The 21,435-nt window shown below is 36.7% G+C and overlaps 1 protein-coding gene across 1 annotated transcript in view; it reads left to right on the top strand.

Annotated features, from left to right (window-relative positions):
* baz (par-3 family cell polarity regulator) overlaps positions 1 to 17,680 on the top strand; it is a 482,958-nt gene extending 465,278 nt beyond the window's left edge. Inside the window, exons 25-32 of the mRNA XM_071590062.1 lie at positions 386 to 581; positions 1,808 to 2,063; positions 2,949 to 3,285; positions 5,498 to 5,764; positions 6,980 to 7,293; positions 12,091 to 12,177; positions 13,346 to 13,680; positions 16,017 to 17,680. Coding sequence (XP_071446163.1) covers positions 386 to 581; positions 1,808 to 2,063; positions 2,949 to 3,285; positions 5,498 to 5,764; positions 6,980 to 7,293; positions 12,091 to 12,177; positions 13,346 to 13,680; positions 16,017 to 16,345 — 2,121 coding nt within the window. The 3' untranslated portion in view covers positions 16,346 to 17,680. The remainder of the gene's footprint in view (positions 1 to 385; positions 582 to 1,807; positions 2,064 to 2,948; positions 3,286 to 5,497; positions 5,765 to 6,979; positions 7,294 to 12,090; positions 12,178 to 13,345; positions 13,681 to 16,016) is intronic.
* Positions 17,681 to 21,435: the final 3,755 nt, after the last annotated feature.

Here is a 21,435-nt window from a genome sequence, read left to right as displayed (position 1 = left end):
TTTCAAAAGTGAAAATTCACTCATTTTATGCACTGAAGACACATTCACCTCAAATGCCATTTTTATCCTTGTAGTTAAATGTGAACACAGTGTTTGTTGTTGGACTGAAAATACTGTGTCAGGACCTAACTTAATCTCTCAATCCCAGATTATTTATTTTGTTTTTAAAATTGTATAAGGGACTTGTGTGTGCAGTATTAAACTTTATATTCATACTCTCCATAAATACCATAAAAATATAAAAAAGCTACATGAAAAATATGTGATGTCAAATCATTTCCCATCATTGAGAAATTGAAACGCATAGCAATACCCTCAGAAAGTGTTCATAGGTTGCTTCCAAAAGTGTATTATTTGATCCTTATGTAATTTACTTATTTTATAGATCCAAATGCAGGAGGATCCTGAAAATCCCTATAGTTACCATCACCATGGAGTTGGAACTATTAGTGCTGGGGGCAGCGGATCATCTCGAGTAGTTGTGAGGGGAAGAGGATGTAATGAAAGCTTCAGAGCTGCTGTTGATCGGAGTTATGAGGCTCCATTAGGCCTTGCTGAGTTTCGTAGCCGAATGGAGACATGTACGTGATAGCATTAGTGCATGCCTAGATTATGAAAATTAATTCTTCCCCTTCGAAACTATTCAGTAATTGATTCCACTTAACCAATGCCATTTGGATGTTCTTTTGCATAACAATGCCCTTTATCCCCATTACATTTTTTTTCTCATGTCTTAGAAGTATGCTAAATTTAATCTAAAACTCCACCTCAAGTGTAATAGTTAATTACTACGAATAAATATATGAAAGGAATTATATGCATACTTCTGTAAAATTTGACAGAAAAGTCAACAAATTTACTTTCAGACTCCCAACTTCTTGTCTTAATGAGGAGATTATACTCTTTTGTCGGGATGTAATTCATTTTCTCTTATGTAATTGAAATTTGTAGCCTATTTGTAATTACGGTACTAGTAAGTAATTCTTCAACTGTAATTAGAAAACTAATATTTTACTCTGTTTCCTCTTCTCTTTTTCTAACCCATTCCTTACCCCTCCTGATATCACATTTGACAAACTGGTGAAATGTTGTAATGCTTTGAAACTTGTTTGCATTAATTTTTCTCTGCATTGGCAAAAAACCTAAATGCATTTCATTTGCATATGATGAATGGCAATGCATATGAATGGCTTATGTTTTTCCTATTGCATCAAATTGCATGTTTCTTGTTTTCAATATAATTTAATGATGTTGATTTCTATAATTTATGTTTTACACTGTACTTCTATTTTTTACATCGCTTGGCCCAAAATATAATCATGACAATATATATGTTATTTTTTTACCTTTGATATTGGCATGCATTGTGATGACCTAAAAATAATTGGAAAAAAATTGAAATTGTGCAATGAAATTACTTATGGTTTACATGAAATTATTTTATGCATGGAAAATATTCATTTTTATCAAACCTCTTATGATCATAATTAATTCATGCTTTTTTATTGCATTAATCATGTTAATTTTTAAACATTTGCACCATTGTTGATGATAAAAATTTTGTATGGCTCACATTTGCCACTCACTGTCCACTTGTACAACAATTTGCTATCTATCAACAAAATACTATCTCACAATTTCTCTCTACGTCCTCACAATTCCATCCCACTGTCTTCCTTTGTTTAAAAATGAATAAAATGTCGCACCCATTGCCTCATGAAAACCCCAACCTGGACCCAATTTTGCCCCCTGTGTGAACGCGAGACAGGTATTGACTTTAGCATCCTGCGCTTCTTGTTTCGACCAGTGGCTGAGGAAGACCATGATGGTGGTGGCACGTTAGGGATGAACAGGGTGGGCTCAGACAGAGGAGGCATGACGGGCCATCGTGCAGACGGGGGCAATGTTCCTGGTGGGCCATATCTCACTCGTGGTGGCACTAGGCAATCTTCATTGGGTGCTGAAGGGATCTCCAAAAAAGGCATTGGAGGGAAGCATTCCAAAAAGACATCCTCATCTGCTGGCAGTGGTGGACTTCTCAAAGGAATTGGATCAATGTTTAGGTATGCAAACATCTTAAAATTTTTGATTTACTGCTGAATTTTAATTTGTATTTTCATTTTAATGAAGTCAATTTAATATTTATGTAGCTGGTATGAGAAAAACACAGTTAGCAACCTAAAAATTAGTTTGATAGTTGGGGATTGAGCTCACTCAATGCCAAGTCCAACAGCTTGTGACATTTGTGCATCAAAGTAGGGGAACTGTCTTCTTTTCTTGTGGTTTATAAGAAAGTTCTGGTACCCAAAAAAAAATCACCCTGCTTGGGTAAAGCTTAGGGTGCCGGGAGGCATTCCCAGGGTTTAAGCTTGGTCTCTCTGGTTAGTATTCTAATATTCTACCCCCTGAACTATTGTGTTCCCATAACTGGCATATATGATATCAATTGTGCTGTTACTTGATCGTCAGAATGCTGGAATTTGAGTAATAGGCCCATAATCATTAGCCTGGAGCAATGTCCTGTCAGGTATTGTTTCTTACTCCGCTCTGTGCCAGAAGAGCTCAAAATAATTTTGTGCGATGTGCTTTGAAAGTTACCAAAGCACATGGAGAGAACTAATGCTCTTATCATTGAGAAATTGTTGGGACTATGCAGTATTTATTAAAGAATTTAATGCAACCCTAATTGGCTATAGTGGAAGAAAGTTAGTGTGCATTAAATTTTTTTTTCCGTTTTAATCTAGCAATGTGTTTTTAGTTGTGATGTTTCATCAACATAGATTTTTTATTGGAAGAGACTTGAGCTCCCTTAAAGTTAGTTCGTAGCTCTTGGCATGCCTAAATGTTGAACCTTTGAGTTTTATTCTAGATAATAAAACATTATTATTTTTTAGCTGTCAAAAATGCAATCCTCCAAAATTATTTCTGTTTCTCTTTCACTGGTCAAGGTTTGGTAAACATAGGAAAACTGTTGAAGTTCCGACTCAGATTGGCAGTGGCAAAGAAGAGCGTGAAGTTGAAGGAGGGAACAGTGTGGGTGGGCCAGGTAATGTGGGCCTGGGGAGGAGTGAGAGCATGGAGAATGCCATTGACGTGCCGGGTGGGCCAGGGATGAGGGCCAACGGAGGAGGCCCTCCCAGGGACGTGCCGACTATGACGAACGAAAGGCCCCCAGACAACAGAGACAGGGAGCGGGAGCAGGCAAGGCTGGATGCGCAGGAAGAGCAGCAAAGGATACAGGAGCAGTATAGGAGGCTCATGCAGAGGCAGAGGTTGGAGCAGCAGGTATGTGTCTTTTAACGTGATGAGTTACTGAGTGCTCTTATACTAAAATCATCGGTCGTATGATTTTTGAAAGGTGAAAAATATTTGCCTGTGGTATTTTGATGTGATGCAAACTCATCACACCTTGTGAGCATGCTCTCTTTGTGATGCCCATTCCTATTATATTCATGGACTGAATTCAATCCGTGGCAACAAGATTAATTTACTTTTGAATCAATTTGGGAAATTCCCGTGTGTATGTGGAGGTGTAGAGGGTAAGTTCATTTTGTGAATGCCTTACAATTTGGAATGTTTGTTTGATCACTGGTGAAAGATGGAACTTTCCCCATAAATCACCTCACCAAGTTTAATATTTCACCTTCCTTTTTCTTATTCCTTGGTGTTTAAAACCCTTCATGGCTAAAGAAAAGGTTTTTCATGTAGTCAATCTAAAAATACCACTAAGAAGCTCAATTCCATCTTTACATTATCTGTGTTGAATCTTGGAATTCACTGAAAATGTTCTCTCCATGTCCCTCCTCCTTCCTGTGCTGCTTCCTGTAACTCTATGCTCCATGCTAGTTCTAAAAATTTCAAAGTTTGTGTTCATGCCTTACACCAGTTCTTCAGTCAGGTTTTTTCTTTTTGGGTACACAGATTTTTACCAGTGGTTTTTCTCTGCCCCTCCATCTACAAGTGGATGGAACTAGAAAAGAACTATAATTTACTCTATGAAAATAATTCAGAAAGTTGGGTGAATGGTAAACTTGCATTGTATTTTTACATACATTTTTAGCCAATTAATATCTAACATTTTTTATGCATTTAGAAATGCTTGCATAATTGGAAATAATAATCATATGATTGAATTGACCTTATTAAGTTGATGACTTTGTTCTAAATAATGTTGTACTCCTTGCATGGTCTCCAGTAATAGGATGTGCTTTTTTTTTAACATTATCATAACTGCTCACTTTGGGTTAGATCATTTCAGGATATACAGAGTGAAATTCTATTCTTGTATGTGGGTCGCGGTAGTCCAGTGGGTAGAGTGTTGGACTGCTGACCAGAGGGTCCTGGGTTCGATTCCCGGGCATGGCACTCTGGGCACCTGCAGCTCCACCCAAGCTAAAGTGATTTTTCAGGTACCAGGTCTTCCTGGGAAACAATAACCGGCACAGGGAAAGGAGCTGGCCCCCCTACCCTGATGTGTGAATTTCACACGCCGAATAGGGCTTAGTACTGGGTGAACTCTACCATCACCTACCAAACCGACCTTCGGGTTGATTAATGTGTTTATGGTTTTTATGGTTATAAATATATATAATATGTAATATATATAATAAAATATGCATGTATGCATTTATTATTTTTGTCAGATTTCATCCATATAAATACTACGTATTAGTCAAAAGAATCCGTCCCATTATTCCCTTAACTCTTGGGTATTCATGTATTAATACTTCCTCTTCCTCTTAATACAACTCTTCAGGTTGATTACTGTGTTTATGGTTTTACTATTCTTGTGGTCCAAAAACACTTCAGCTGGCTAGTTAATCATTACTAGTTTTTACATCAACTTATGCAATTATTCAAGTGAGCCCAAAAAAATTAAGGTATATTATTTCTCACTCATTGATTTCCTTGTCTTAGCATGCAGTTTCATAGTTTATAATTTCAATATAATAGGGCATATACTCTTCTACAAATAAAAGTGACCCACGGAAGCAATTAAAAAATCACTTTTTAGGAGAAAAAAATGTTGTTTGCTGAAGAACCAATGTTTAATCAATGGATAAACTCATGATATGTACAGTTTTTTAAGGGCTTTAATTACAAACTTTTTTGGTGTATACTTCACCAAGGCAGTGTCTATTTTCTCTCCTGGATTAACCAGATCCTATCCTCAGATCGTTCAGCAGATTCCCCTTACCTACTCCTTAAGGCTTGTTAAACAGTATTATACTGAAGATATAATTTATTTTATTATTTTGTCCGAATGGTATTCTTTAAATACAAAGTGTGTATTCACTTTTAAATCCTAAGAGGCTATTGTCATGTAGTGTGTTCTACATAATTATTTCTAACCTTTCATAGTGGTATGCTCAGCTCAGTGTGTGGTGAATCTTGTTTAAAGAAAATCAATTTTTTTGTCCCACGAATTCATTCAAGTGTAAATAGAATAGCATGATCTTAATCAATTGAGTGATTTTTAAATTTTTGGTAAAATCAGCAGAACAATGACATGGATGCTGGTCGTCTCAATGGAAATGACCAACCGGAACCTTACCACCACATGCAGCATCAGCAAGGACCACAGCATCCAGGGAATCAAGGAATGATGCCCGGTGGTGAAAGAGAGATGGGTATCGAAGGTGGCAGTTCAAGAGCCGAGAGGATCCAGCAGTTGCGTGCCCAGCACCAAAGGCGGCACGCAGAGCGAAGAGGGCAATACCCAATGGACGACAGAGAAGAGAGATATGAAGAAGCAATTCGTCAAGTGAGTTCAATGTTACTTAAGTTCAATGTTTACTGGAGCAGAGCTTTCTGGTTTTTATTCTAGTGATTGCAAAAGTAGTGTACGATTCTCAGTTTGAGAATTCAGGATTAATGAATACTACTGAACTCAAAAGTTAGGACATGCTAGGGTGCACCAATACAGTTCTCAATCCAATTGTACCATTATGATTTATGACGCATTACTGGGGGCAATCCCTGGTGAAGCAGTCTGAAATTTTTCAATTGAAAAATCTCAATAAAATAATATTTCATCATTAAAATCTCAGGGTCACCTTTCTATGAAGTCTCCATTTTTCAAATGATATTAACATCTGCAGAATAGCTGTGCAAATTATCTCAGTTGTGTACATCTACATCTACATAAACCCCGCAAGTCGCCGCAAGGGCGTGTGGCGGGGAGTGTTAGGTCACCAAATGTAAAAAAGGAAAAATACCACATGCAAAAAAACAACACGGAAAATTACACCCACAGCAGCGCACACACTCATGCAAAAATCCCTTCATCCAATACTCATGCAAACACATGTACCACAAAACAACTAAAAAACTGCACCCCATGATGCAGCACGAAAGCCATCCTACAACACGGAAGCCAGGACAAAACAAGCAAGAATGTGAAACATCACTACCACATGAAAATGCACCACGAAACGTGTATGCATATATTCAGGGGATAAATAATGCCCATTAAAGGTGGTGGTGTATGGAAGAAAGGAGACGAAGGATGGTTGAAATATTCTGAGGAGCCACACAAAAAATATAAGCATGGCATTATATGCTGAATTAAACTTTGAGATTTTACATTCTGTACCACTGGTGTAGAGTCTTAGGATGTTCATTCACGAGAGGAATTTTTCATTCTTGTTCCAAGCTACCCATAAAACGGAGTGTTTGATCTGTGAAGCCTTTGATTGGGCTGAGAGTTCCTAATGTACATTTTTTTAAGTTTCAGCCTCTGCCATACCTTTCCTCCTCTGGTGTTCCCATTCTAATTTAGGGAATGAAAGCTTTGAGACATTTATGTGACTAATATCTGCAGTATTGCAAGCACTGTGCTCCTTTTAAAACTTGCCAGACTGTCTGCTCTTGTGCCTTAGTGACACATTTGAGATGAGGTCATGTGAAAGCAATGCTGCATGGGCTTGAAATGAAAATAAAGCAGTGAGAATTCAATGGAACTGTGCTTATTTTGCAGAGTTTGGACCACCACGCGGATGCCGCTGGCTTTGCTGCTCATGACAGGCTTCGAAGCCGGCTCCCGCAGCCTCAAGTGATGCATGGAGGCGAAGGTGGCTCCAGTTATGATGGTGGCCACTACGGAGGAGGGCGTGTGAGTGGTGGCAATGTGGTGCGAGTGGTTGACGGCAGCAGTGGGGTCCGTGGCAGTGAAGCAATGTGCGACGGGAGGGATGAAGGTGGGAGCAGGCCAGGAAGTCGACTCGGAACTCCCTCCGACCCCGCCCAGTTTTCCCACTATGTAAATTATGAAGAAATTCAGCAGCATTTGAGGTGAGTAGGTCAGATGTATTGGCCCTTTTGCAGAAAATAAGATCTGCTGACGTATCAGGGGCCTATTGAAAGTAAAAGTAAGTTTGCGAGTCACCCGAAAACTATTGCAAATGCAAAACTATAGCTTTTTGATACTTGATTTATGCAAACATCAAGACTTTTCAATGACTTTTGCTACAGTGAAAAGGGCCCGAGGTTGTTCAATTGAGGAATTCATTCTGCTGTTAGTTGATCTGGGAAATCAACTGTGATAATACAGGAAGATTGTGTCCAAGAAATATGTATTCATTTGGCACTATTTTTTATCTCTTAATATTTTACATTGAATGATTTGGCGTTATTAAGAAATTGATGTGCCAAAATGCATTTTCATTAATTCTCAGTGCTTCAAGTGAGGCATATTTCTGAACTCAGCGTTAAGTAGAGAAATTTACGAGTGAAAAACTATTATATTGATGTTGCTGAATTTGAAATATTGTGTGATGCTCAAAGTTGAGAGCAGTCTCCATACAAGTGTGCTTATTTGTATGGATAAATCATACAACCTCTGCAGTGAAATTTGAAGCCATTATTTAGTATCATAGGTCGAAAACACTTTATTTTGAAGTCATTTCTGTCATTAAATTTTAAGCATTGTTTCATCGAAAAATAGATTTGTGTTTGATCTCCATTTATTATTGAAGAAAATTCTTTATCACCAATGAAGGAAATATTTTGTCTTGCTTATTCAGCAATTATGGCAGCAAGATAACGTCTTGCCTGTCAACCCAGAGGTCATGGGTTCAATTCCCACCCAGGTGGGTTTTCCTCCAATTAGGGCTTTGGTTTTTGTATGTTTCTTTAATGTAATATGTAGGAGTAAGGTGGAAGAAGCGACAATAAAGTCTCAATTTCACTCCAATAAAATTGTTAAATAAATAATTACAGTGAAGTAATATCAGATGGGATATGAGTGAAAGTAGATAGCACCTTAACTTGAATCACATACTAGACCTGTACTAATACATGTAAAAAGAATGTTACTGATAACTGATGCTCAGCAGCTTGTATTCCAAAGAAATAAATAGAAAGATGTCATATCCAATGTTTGGAGCAAGTATGAGCTCTACCTCTTCTCATTGATAGCAGAAAAATGAAAGATAAAATATGATGATTTAAAATTGATTGCAAAACTATTTTTGAAAGAGAGCACGCACTTATTTGTGATAATTTGGCTTGAAGTACCAATTCCTGGCATAAGATATCATGTAGCAAGGAGTATGTCATCCCGCATTTTTCTCATGTTATAGGTCCTATAAGATTGTTATATTAAACAATATTATTCCTATAAGACTTGCTTTCAAAGATGGAATATTGCCTCTGGATTTAAGGATGGTTCTAGGAAACAATGGAGTATCAACCCTACTCAGATGTGAGGCCTTCTGCCTTTGACTAATATACCTTACAATTTATGCATCATTACTAGGTATGACTAGTTCCCGAAAAAAGATTGAACTTCTCGGAGAACAATGGTTTTGAAGGTTGTGATGGCTCAATTCATATTAATATTTGTATCATAATTTGCATACAAATATTAACAACAGAAGGACAGCTGAGTGGTCTAACTACTCGTACAGGTTTGGGTGATTAGAGTATTTGAAAAGTGAAAAAAATGTGCAGCTTGGATAAGGCTGAGGATTCCTAAAGTGCAATCAAAACTGAGGCTTCCAATCAGTAATCCACCACTCTACAGACACACCCTGTGGGTGCAGGTCATGGCTTCAAATTTCACTGTAGATGAATTTTAGTGTAGCTGAACTAAAAAGCATGCAAAGTCATATGCTTTTAATTAGGATGAAAATATTTAAGTTTCAAATTACATGATATTTTTAATTTGGAGCCTGTAGCAGTAATTTACTTAATTTGATGAATTACTGGTACAATTAAGTGAACAGTAGTGTATAATAGTTAATACATTCTGTCTTCTCATTGGCACCAATTGTGCCAATTTTGCAGTTTATTTCAAATTTAGGTAAATTATATGAGATAAGACCATGATGTTGATGATATCATGTGAAATTAGATTATAATTTGAGGAATGCTTGCATGTTAATTTTTAGAAGTTATCCAGTAATCTTAAGAGTAAAGTAAGTTACTTTTGTGGATTTGGGCATGCTTTTCCCCTGCATATTTGTCTTAGAAATCTGTTATTCCCTTTCCTGCATGGTGCATGAAATGTGTGAGGAGGAAGTAAATTATTTTCCTTTGTCCATCTATTACATATTTATTCATATGTACTATAATTCCCAACCATAATTTGCACCGTAAATGTGTCATTAAGAAGGTCATTTACTGTAGATCTAATTTAATGTATTTTTGTTATATGTAGTACATTAATAAAAGGTACATCTATATTTAGGAGATTTTTGCCTAATAATGGTGTTTTTTATGTGATGAGAAGTACAGTTCATTACTAGTTTCATTAAATTGGGTTGGAATGTATTAAAAATTTAATAGTTTTGTTTTGAATTTTGCGGGAAAAGAGGAGAGTTTCTCCAAAATGGCACAGTGAGAATCTAATATGTGATATATATTAGATTTTTTAAATAGCCATCGCTGGATTTGTTTGCTAGTGAAATGTCAGTTCATCTGATAATATTTTCAATTTATTTTGACGAGGCCATAAATGCAATGAAAATATGCATATAGTCAATAAAAAGAGACATTTCAGGCGTGATATGGTGGAATATCATGATTAATTAAAAATAGCAATTTTCCACAAAAATAAAATTTAATGCGACCGGTTTCAATGTTACTACATCATCATCAGGTCCCGACCCGACCTGATGATGATGTAATAACATTGAAACCGGTCGCATTAAATTTTATTTTTGTGGAAAATTGCTATTTTTAATTAATGCATATAGCCATTGTGTATGCTCTTGTTGATATTTATACTGTGAAAGGTGGGAGTATAATGAAAAAATTAAGGGCGTTATTGGACAAAATTATTGTTGAATATTATTTTCTCTGTCCCATAAAATTTTATATTTGGTGTTTGGGAAGCCAAAGCACCACAGTCTTGTCATAACTCAAGTTTATATTCAATTAGAACATGAAATCTTGGCCAGAATGTGCATCTTCTGCATGTGCTGATCTCATTTCTGAGCTGAAATTAAAGCAGGAAGCATCACTTTTTTCAGTCAGCATATTTCTTCAGATCTTTTTTTCTTTTCTTGTGGTCACACAAGAAGATTTAACATAAAATGAATTATATGCATTATTGCTATTGGCACTTTTATTTTTATTCTGGGGAAACCCAGACCAGTCAGACAAGCCATAAGACGGTACCAATTAGAGAGCGAATAGATTAAAGATAATATACTGTACGACATTTACAATTTATCAATTAGAAAATAGAAGTTGCTCTTAAATAATAGTGAAAGTGGAAACCATAAGCAATCTGGTTTTGGCTATTCTGACTTATAGTTAGCATGAATATGTTTTGAGAATGTAATATTATCCTCACAGATGTTGGATCGAATTGGTATTTAAGTGTACCCCATTCTATGATTCCATGTATTAGAATTCTTTTAGACCTTTTAAATGTGGCCTGGTTTTAATGTTTTAAATGCCAAATTAAATGTGTCTTTGAGTGAAAAATCTCTTTCTGATTGGTAATAGGTTAATTTTTTGTATATAACATAGTAATTAGGAAAAAGTATGTATTTGTGGATCTCTTGGTATTTGGTACAATTTTGATTGCATTATTTTCAATGGCACTGTTTCTCTTTACTAACACTTTGCATTGCACCATGAAGAAATGTCACCAGTTTCAAATAGAGTATAAATATTTTTTTGTAACTTTGAAATAGCCTAATTCCATGTTAGTTTCATAATTATATTGGAAGCTTGAATTGCAACTCAATGAGGAGCTAATGATCTGTACAAAATCACTTGCTGCATCTAATTCTCATTATTACTCATGGTGATTTAATAATCACAATACAGCCGATTCTTATGACTTCTCAGGATATTATAGCCATCAGTGTAGGCATTTCACATCTTACGGTACAAATTTTTGAAAAATTTCTAATGAAGTTGAGTAAATAGGTCCAATTAAATGAGTGTCAATTCATTCCATTTCTCTTTAAATACTCATCATGCAAAAGTATTTTTTTGGCAAATAAAATTTGCTCATTAAAGTTTTGGCGCCAACAGTTTTAGTATCCATTAAAAAAATTCATTTGCAATGGAAATGAATGAATGAGTGATGAGTTATGAAATGAATAAATGTATCATAATTTGAGCATCACTCATTCCTTAGAAATCTCCTCGGGCAGTTATAATGGAGACATTATTTAATAACTGAACTAAAACACCAGACTTTTTAATAAGGTTCAAAAAAGAAAATGTTTGGTGAAAACTTCATTACACCATTTTGCCTATCAGCCATAACTTCTAAGAATTTAGCTAATACATTACTTCCTGCTACACTTTGTTAAATGTGGCCCTGGTAACTTCCTATTAAAAAGTTTAAGAATCTTCTGTTGATAGTTATAATGAAAAAGTTTTTCTTTTCTCAAATTTTCTCGTTTATAAATGCCCACAATCTTGTTTAGTGTTAATCCTGTTCTCATTTTCTAAGTAATTGAGAGTTCAAACGAGAATCGACAAAGGTTTTTTTCAAACCTTCTTTGTTTCCAAACTCATGTGACATTTCTTCAGTCATCTTACCCTTATAAATTCTCCTTCTATATTTCTTGTTAAAGAGTTTATGTTGCACTAACTATCTTCTTCTTTTTCTTGCAACACAAGCAAACGCAAAGAACAGCTCACTGAGCAACAGATATTGCAAATGAGACTGCAGGTTCAACATCAGAGGTTAAAAGTTGAGGAAGAAAGGTATGGATTGAACACTGTTAGCAACATGTATTTCCATTTGTATTTCTTTTTGTCCTAAATGTATGGCCATGGACCAAATTTTAAAATGAAACTTGTTAATATCAGCTGTGTTTATGTACTCTAGGGTATTATCACAGGACAATATGTGAATGAAAATGTTGGTGAGTTAGCTGTGTTTTTATATGTTCAACTAATGTTGATCACAGCTTATTTTTTTGTGTATAATACAGTTCAAGGTAAAATTACTTGCTGCAACTTTTATAAATGTAGATTTGTGTGGAGATTTGGTGTGAAGCAATTATCTGTGGTCTTCTTACTATCTTAAGTGGGTGCCTTTGGAAATGATAGGGGCTTCCTTTTTTGTTTTTAGTCCTTGGGCGTAGTGGATGCTTCTGGTCCTTGTGTTTGTACTATGCATGTGTACTTCATTGTTGATTGTCTATGAAATAATATGTAATTTAAATTTTGGTGTGGGTTATTGGGAGGGGTTGCCTGGGCAGTTATGCTGGAAATGAAACTTCAACTTCTGAAGAATATTTTTGTCGCATCTGATCTGATGGGTGTTTACTTTTATGTGAAGTGGAAAATGTGTCCCGGTAGTCGGTTTAAAGGGTATGGTCATTTTATTTTTTCTTGAAATTTGGAATACAGCCCAAGGGGTTGTCTAGTTGTGGATTCAGGGGTGGCGGGCATTGTTGCTCTTGCAATCCAAAGTAATGAAAATAATCTAACTTGGTGAAAAGTATTATTATTTTTGTAGGTGACTGACAATAATAGAGGAACATGTATGATGATATATGTAGCGTATATAATGTACAAACATATAGTAGATGATGTTCCAAAACAGTGTATGCATTTCACTGAATCACTGACTCTTAATGCAGCAGCAAAATTGTCCGGCATCTTATCCTGGACAAAATATGTCTGTGCCCAGTATTCCTTGGGCAATTGATTCTGGATCTACCTGTTAATGAACTCAGGAGTGTGGTGACCATAGGAGGACCATCTTTGTAGAACTCTGCAGTAGAAGTCTAGCTTGAAATATACACCCTGTTAGCCATGAGCGCATTGGCAGAAATCAATCATTAACATATGATATTATTGTTGTGCATTAAGTGATTTGTTTTGGTAGTCCTTGAGGCTAATTATTTTAAATGTGTTCCTGTAGTCGACGCCAGCAGCATTACCACTCTCAACGGAGGGACAATCGTGACTCCCCCTTCCACCATGCTCGCCCTGTGTCCAACTTCTACGAGTACGAGAGTGTCCTTCAAGGAGCTTCAGCAGGAGGTGGCCTCGGGCCACCTCACCTGCACCACCACAACCATGGCCACCCTCACCACCAGCTGCCAGCGAGGCGACAGGTGGCTGACGAGAGCGTGAGGCAAATAGGGGTGGCCTGGCAGCAGCCACCCCCTGGCCATAGGGGGATGGTTGAGGGTGGATCAGGATCTCTTCCCAAGAGGCTAGGTGGCGTGGCCGGCAGCGTTGGAAGGATAGGTGGTATGTATAAGAGTTATGTACTTACGGACCAATAACGTGGTCAAAAAACCTCTCATAATTTCTCTTAACGTGCTGCAATTAACACTCACAGCCTCCAACCGAGACAGCTTCCAATCCAATGATTTTGCAAAATAATGTCTCTCAATCTAAAAGTCTGACTGCCTAGCCATTGACATATTTATGCTTCATCCAGTGATTGCAATTGCTTCAAAATCTATTCTATACAATTCTCCATAGCTAGATTGATTTAAAAAAACTTCTTTGATGCTTTGAAGTCATAAAAGTTAGTCTATTCTGGCATAGGGAAATATAAGCAATCCATTTTTTCACAGCTGTGATGCAAAATATGTTAGGAAAATACGTTGTCTTTGGTGCTGAGAGAACAGGGAGACTTGGACAAAGATATTGTGTCTTGAGCCCCGAGGGAATTTCAATTCAAGGATGAAATGGATCATCTACTGCAGTCATTAGGTTAGCCAAATACATGAGGTGGGTGCCTATGTAAGCATTCAGCTGGAATCTGGAATATGAATATTCAGAAGAAATGAGAGTATTCAGTAGAAACAAGGATAGAAAGTGCTGATTAGGGAAAGGAGTTGGATTCAAGATACACAATGTACGAAAGAAATGGGAGGTTTTATCTAATATGGTAGAAGCCAGCTGGCAATGAAACTTCAGGTTCAAGAGGTTATAAGTTGAGAAAGAGAGGTATTAGATGCTCCTCCATTGGCAAGATGTTTCAGCGTTATTTTTATTCCAAATGGGATCATAATAATGAACCTGGGGAAGCTTGGTGATTGGAATGTTTATGAAGGCACATCTTGGGTGATTGTAGGCACATAACATATTTAAGCATACCAGATATTTTTCCTCTATTGAATGAGGCATTACACATTTTGGCTTTTGAACATGCAGATTCAAAGTTCTTTTGCCCTTTACAGTTGATGTATTTACTGAGTTAGAGTTTTCTTTTAACGTGTACAAACTGGAGTTATGTGGCCAGACTGGCAAAAAGAAAAATTGTACTCATAATGACAATATTACCAAAATAACTTTGTATCATAACTTGCATGTTAATGCTTTTTAACGCAAGTCTACTGTTACTAACACTTTTCACTTAACTTTACTTCATCGGATTTGATTCTTGCAGTATCTCATGCTTGCTATAATGAATTTGTGTCATCAGCACAACATATTGTATTCAGTTTTGTGGTATATGCAGTATTCTTGGTCATGAGAGCCTTTTAGCAATGAGTCTCTTTATCGACATGAAGTGCTGTAGAAAGCTATTGGCACTCTCTGATTCATTAATGTGGGGATACAGAAATGTACATTTGGCAAGAAGATGCCATGTGACTGTGAAATGCGGACTGTAACACCCTATGATAGGGAATTGAGATTTTGTGATCTATGAAATCGACTGAATTTAGATGGAATGCCATGTGAATGTACAAAGGAAGAGGACTTCCATTTAATATCACTGTAATTTTATGAGTGTAATTAGCATCTTAGAAGAGGGATGTGTAAAGTATGGAGGGATGTGATATTTGTGAAGGGATGGGTTGTTTGGGGGAAAAGCAGCTCATTAATTATTCAAGTGAGCAAATGTAGTAGGAAGATTGTAGAAAACATTGGGTAGATACAAGAGGAGGTTGGAGAAACTTCCCCAAGAGTCTATGAATATGCAATACCTGATGAGAATCCTTCACTTAGAAGATGCCAGAGTCAATTTGTAAAGAATCTGCCAGAGCAGAAAAGGCTGTCAGGATAGATAAGAAATTAGGCTGCCATAGCATGTGCTCTGCTAATCTATCAAAATACCCGTTTCTATAAGGGTATTATTTCATCTTGGCATTCTGTGCATCGCGGCAATGGGTTAAATGGAAGAAGAGACCATTTGATCTTAATTCAACCCAAACAAAATCTATCCAGGTCTGTGTCTGTCTGTCAGATGTACTTTTTGGTGTGCATTCCACAATTTCCCCTTTTATCAGTGAGGTGTGAGTAAAACTGCTCCCATATACTTAATTTATGATAACATTGGAAAAAATATTAAATGAAGCATTTGTTCAGCTATGTTTATGCTCGCTGTAACACAAATGTTTCCATTAATTTTTTCAAATTTTCATTTCATACAAAAAGTTGTTTCTCCGGAGGAGACCGACTGGGAAAATTTTTCCCTTCCTTTGCGAATATCATGTTAAGATATGGTTTAAAATAAATTCACAATACTGCCAAACCAACATTTTTTATGACCACTATTATTAGTGGTACGACTAACTAATGAGACTAGGAATGAAACCTTATCTAACTTTGGGAAAAATGCTGTCTTCCAGGTGGGAATTACCTTCACCCTCGAATATACCAGCCAGCCTCAGCGTCAAGCTCTGGGTCAAAGTCTCAGATGTATTCAGTTGGCAGCTCGCACCGAGGAAGCAATGTGGGGATGCAGCAACACCTCCAGCAGCCTCCGCATGAGGGTAGGCATGGTCCATATCAGTCATCTCCATCGTCTCTCATTCATCACGCTCACAGTGGCAGTACGGGCTCAGGACCACCACCGCCACCACAGTCGTCAGGGCACTGGAGGGGACCATATGTCACCACGACGAGGATCAGGCCAGTGGAGGCCTGTGGGCCACCTCAGCCTGGGTCGAAAGTATGACAGTGGCCTCAAGGGATGCAGGAGAGTTACTGCACCAAGTTTTACTCCAGGTGGGATCGTGATAATGAATCTCGGGAAGCTTGGTGGTTGGAAAGTGGAGCCTCTTGGGTGGATGCAGGCACGTCTCATGTTTAAGCTGTCTGTACCTGATAGTGTTTGAGCTATTGAATGAGACATAAATGGTCAAGAAGGCTGCTTTACAAAAGTATTTTTCTCCAGCATTCCAGCAAGTACACTACAATACAGGTTACCATTAACTGTTTCAGTGTGATTAGTAAAACATTTGTGTAGCCAGAAGTAGTGAAGTTCCAAAGGGATTAGCGAGGATCTGCCAAAGTAATCTTGAAAGTATCTAGAATGATGTGCAATTTATGTAATGAAGATTGATCCTGTTACCAAGATGATTTTAGAGAATTGTTGTGTGATATGTTAGGAAGCATTGTATTGGTGTATTGTTTCTAGATTGCTGTTGACTGTGAGCAGCTATGGCAGTAGTGTGTTCGGCTTGAGTGTTCATCGAGATAGAATATGTTTGAATGTGATAGTTGTTGGATGTCTTATTCCATAGCAGATGGTTATGCAATATTGCATTAAATGGTACCTGAGATTTTAAGTGGGCCATATGTTGAGTATTCAGTTGTTTTTTGCTCAGATAAGTCCGTTTTGAACTGCATTGGCAGTGCTGGAGGCACGTGTCTTCTTTTCCGAAGGGTAGAATTATTAGTGGGGTAATAAGTCATTCTCAAGCATTTATTCTACTACTAATATCCAGTGTGTTCCCCTTCCATTTTGTGTTTTAGTCAAGTTAAGGCACATTTGTAAACTGTAAATATTTCTGCTCTTGATTAATGAGCTACTGTTATGGAATATAAATATAGAATTTATAAACTTTCAGCCCTACTCCAGTGGTGCAAACTCTGTCTGAAATGGGGTAAGCCTGGCAGCTATGTAAAGCTTTGAAGTGTACATATGGCATGGAAAATGAAATGTTAGCCTTGAATTATGGAAATAGACCTTATATATATATGTATGTATGTATGTGTGTGTGTAAAGCAATAACTTAAAACTTAAATACTGAGTTTTGAGTTGCCATTCATCTGCATTCCACGTCCTCATCAGAATTCATATATTTCATTTAACACTGTTCTAATTAATGCATTGACATTTTTATTTCTGTTACCATCCTGTATTTTTATAGATAATATTTTACTGCTAGTGATTTTGTACATTTTACCCAGGAATCAGTTGTATAGGCAGAGAGATATTATAAATATTAATGAAATGAAGTGGTTTCAGAAATGTATAAAAAGTCATTAAATTTATACTTTTTGAATATATTGCAATGTTTTATGACTTTTCCTTTTTTCATCACGGTCCCTTTTTAAATTTGTGATGCTGAAAGCTTATTACTCAATCTTTTGGGCCGCAAAGAACAATAGAGCAAGTTTCTTACCAGTCATGGAATTGTGCATATATCTATTATATTTCTTGCTTTGTAAGAATTTTCAAATTTAATTGAGAGTAGGGATTTTGCATTCATCAGCAGTTTTATCAGCTTACGATGACATTCCCCCCCTCCTCCTCTTGAGATATTGCTCCACTGATGACTTAAGCCTTTTGGAGTAGTCTAAGTAGACTTCAACAATTGATGCAAATAAATACAGCCACATAATAGAATCCCCTTCGGCTCAAACCCTCACACCACGTTTCTCTTGGATGTTTCAGCTCTGCGTTCCGTGTTTGATTGGTATTCATTCTACTCCCCGTTCTACACAAGGTGACATGAACTGGCCTCACAGTGGCCAGACAAAATAAAGAAATATGCCTTGTAGACCAAATGACTGAAAATGAGAAAATTGTGGTAAAGTATGACCCAATTCTCAACTAACAAGGGAGCAGCTAACTAGCAAGTATACCACTGCACATGGGTACATACATTAAGTTGAGGTGAAAAAATTGTTTTTCAAATTGGATTTTTATGTGAAAAACTTTTCAATTTGTTGTCAACATCATTCACACACTAATTTTTGAAACCCTGAGGACTTTCCCCTGAAGTTGAAATTATTGGAAATTAATGGCAAAATTTGTAAGAAAATCATGAAAGAGGGAAAAGAGTTGAGTATTCTCGAGGAAAAATGGAAATATATATCAAAAAAGGGATATTGAAAGTCATGTAAGAAACTGTAAATAGGAAAACCATGGATCACGGATGAGGTGGTTAGAAGGATAGAAGAGAAGAAAATGGAAGAATGTAAAGAGGCGGAGTGAAGTACAAAGAGTTAAATAATAAATTGAGGTGGGTAATAAACAAAACAAAAGAAGTTTGGTGGAAAACATGGTGCAAGGATATGTCAAATCTGTAGAGAAAGTGTAAAATTGGTTCACTACATTGTTAAAACCTTGTCCAGAAGTATGAAGGAAAAATTTTTGCAAACATTCAATGGTAAGCCAGGAAAAATATTGGTGGCACCTGGAAAGGTTCAAGAGAGGTTGAAGGAATGTATAGGAGAACTGTATGGGAAAGGAATTAGACCAGCAAGAATAGAAGAAAAAGAGAAAATAGGGTGTAGACAAGGATAACTTAGGACCAAGGTTACTTGAACTTGACATAAAGAGGGTATTGAGGGAATTGAAATCAAATAAGGCCATGGGGGTAGACAACATTCCTACGGAACTACTAAATAGTTTAGGAAAATGTGGAAGTTTTTATGGAATACTTCATGTGAAAACCATTATGAGAGAAGAATTTGGCTGGAAGACTTTGTCCGATCAGTGTCAGTTCCTATTCCAAAAAAGGTCAAGGCTACATCATGTGGGGAATACAGAAAAATAAGTTTGGTTTTGAATGCAGCTAAAGCAGTTCTTAGTGTGTGTGTAAAGCAATAACTTAAAACTTAAATACTGAGTTTTGAGTTGCCATTCATCTGCATTCCACGTCCTCATCAGAATTCATATATTTCATTTAACACTGTTCTAATTAATGCATTGACATTTTTATTTCTGTTACCATCCTGTATTTTTATAGATAATATTTTACTGCTAGTGATTTTGTACATTTTACCCAGGAATCAGTTGTATAGGCAGAGAGATATTATAAATATTAATGAAATGAAGTGGTTTCAGAAATGTATAAAAAGTCATTAAATTTATACTTTTTGAATATATTGCAATGTTTTATGACTTTTCCTTTTTTCATCACGGTCCCTTTTTAAATTTGTGATGCTGAAAGCTTATTACTCAATCTTTTGGGCCGCAAAGAACAATAGAGCAAGTTTCTTACCAGTCATGGAATTGTGCATATATCTATTATATTTCTTGCTTTGTAAGAATTTTCAAATTTAATTGAGAGTAGGGATTTTGCATTCATCAGCAGTTTTATCAGCTTACGATGACATTCCCCCCCTCCTCCTCTTGAGATATTGCTCCACTGATGACTTAAGCCTTTTGGAGTAGTCTAAGTAGACTTCAACAATTGATGCAAATAAATACAGCCACATAATAGAATCCCCTTCGGCTCAAACCCTCACACCACGTTTCTCTTGGATGTTTCAGCTCTGCGTTCCGTGTTTGATTGGTATTCATTCTACTCCCCGTTCTACACAAGGTGACATGAACTGGCCTCACAGTGGCCAGACAAAATAAAGAAATATGCCTTGTAGACCAAATGACTGAAAATGAGAAAATTGTGGTAAAGTATGACCCAATTCTCAACTAACAAGGGAGCAGCTAACTAGCAAGTATACCACTGCACATGGGTACATACATTAAGTTGAGGTGAAAAAATTGTTTTTCAAATTGGATTTTTATGTGAAAAACTTTTCAATTTGTTGTCAACATCATTCACACACTAATTTTTGAAACCCTGAGGACTTTCCCCTGAAGTTGAAATTATTGGAAATTAATGGCAAAATTTGTAAGAAAATCATGAAAGAGGGAAAAGAGTTGAGTATTCTCGAGGAAAAATGGAAATATATATCAAAAAAGGGATATTGAAAGTCATGTAAGAAACTGTAAATAGGAAAACCATGGATCACGGATGAGGTGGTTAGAAGGATAGAAGAGAAGAAAATGGAAGAATGTAAAGAGGCGGAGTGAAGTACAAAGAGTTAAATAATAAATTGAGGTGGGTAATAAACAAAACAAAAGAAGTTTGGTGGAAAACATGGTGCAAGGATATGTCAAATCTGTAGAGAAAGTGTAAAATTGGTTCACTACATTGTTAAAACCTTGTCCAGAAGTATGAAGGAAAAATTTTTGCAAACATTCAATGGTAAGCCAGGAAAAATATTGGTGGCACCTGGAAAGGTTCAAGAGAGGTTGAAGGAATGTATAGGAGAACTGTATGGGAAAGGAATTAGACCAGCAAGAATAGAAGAAAAAGAGAAAATAGGGTGTAGACAAGGATAACTTAGGACCAAGGTTACTTGAACTTGACATAAAGAGGGTATTGAGGGAATTGAAATCAAATAAGGCCATGGGGGTAGACAACATTCCTACGGAACTACTAAATAGTTTAGGAAAATGTGGAAGTTTTTATGGAATACTTCATGTGAAAACCATTATGAGAGAAGAATTTGGCTGGAAGACTTTGTCCGATCAGTGTCAGTTCCTATTCCAAAAAAGGTCAAGGCTACATCATGTGGGGAATACAGAAAAATAAGTTTGGTTTTGAATGCAGCTAAAGCAGTTCTTAGGATCATCAACGAGAGAAAGGAGAGCAGGGCAAGTGATTTGTTAGGGGATGATCAGTTTGGTTTAAGGAAGGGGAGAGGCATGCATGATGACATTGCAGTAATGAGATCACTAATCGTGAGAAATATAAAATACAATCAGGGCTGTATTTGTGTGTTTTGTAGTTGATAAATAAGAAGAAGAATTGCATTAGGCAAAGAATCTTTCACAAAGAATAGAGAGTTGATGTCAGGGACTTGGAGGACCGATGTTAATAAAAGGCTTGTCAAAACCGTGGGCATGGTTTTGTATGGCATGGAAATGTACTCATTTCCATGCCATGTGAAGCATGATGATAGGCATAGATCGGAGGCATTTGACGTGGAGAAAGATGGAAAAGATGAAATGGACAGAAAGAA

This window comes from Hetaerina americana, unplaced genomic scaffold, assembly GCF_022747635.1.
Source record: "Hetaerina americana unplaced genomic scaffold, ioHetAmer1.1.p SCAF_4, whole genome shotgun sequence".
NCBI classification, from domain to species: domain Eukaryota; kingdom Metazoa; phylum Arthropoda; class Insecta; order Odonata; family Calopterygidae; genus Hetaerina; species Hetaerina americana.
The sequence above is the reverse complement of the archived record's forward strand: the minus strand, read 5'-3'. Positions and strand labels throughout refer to the sequence as shown.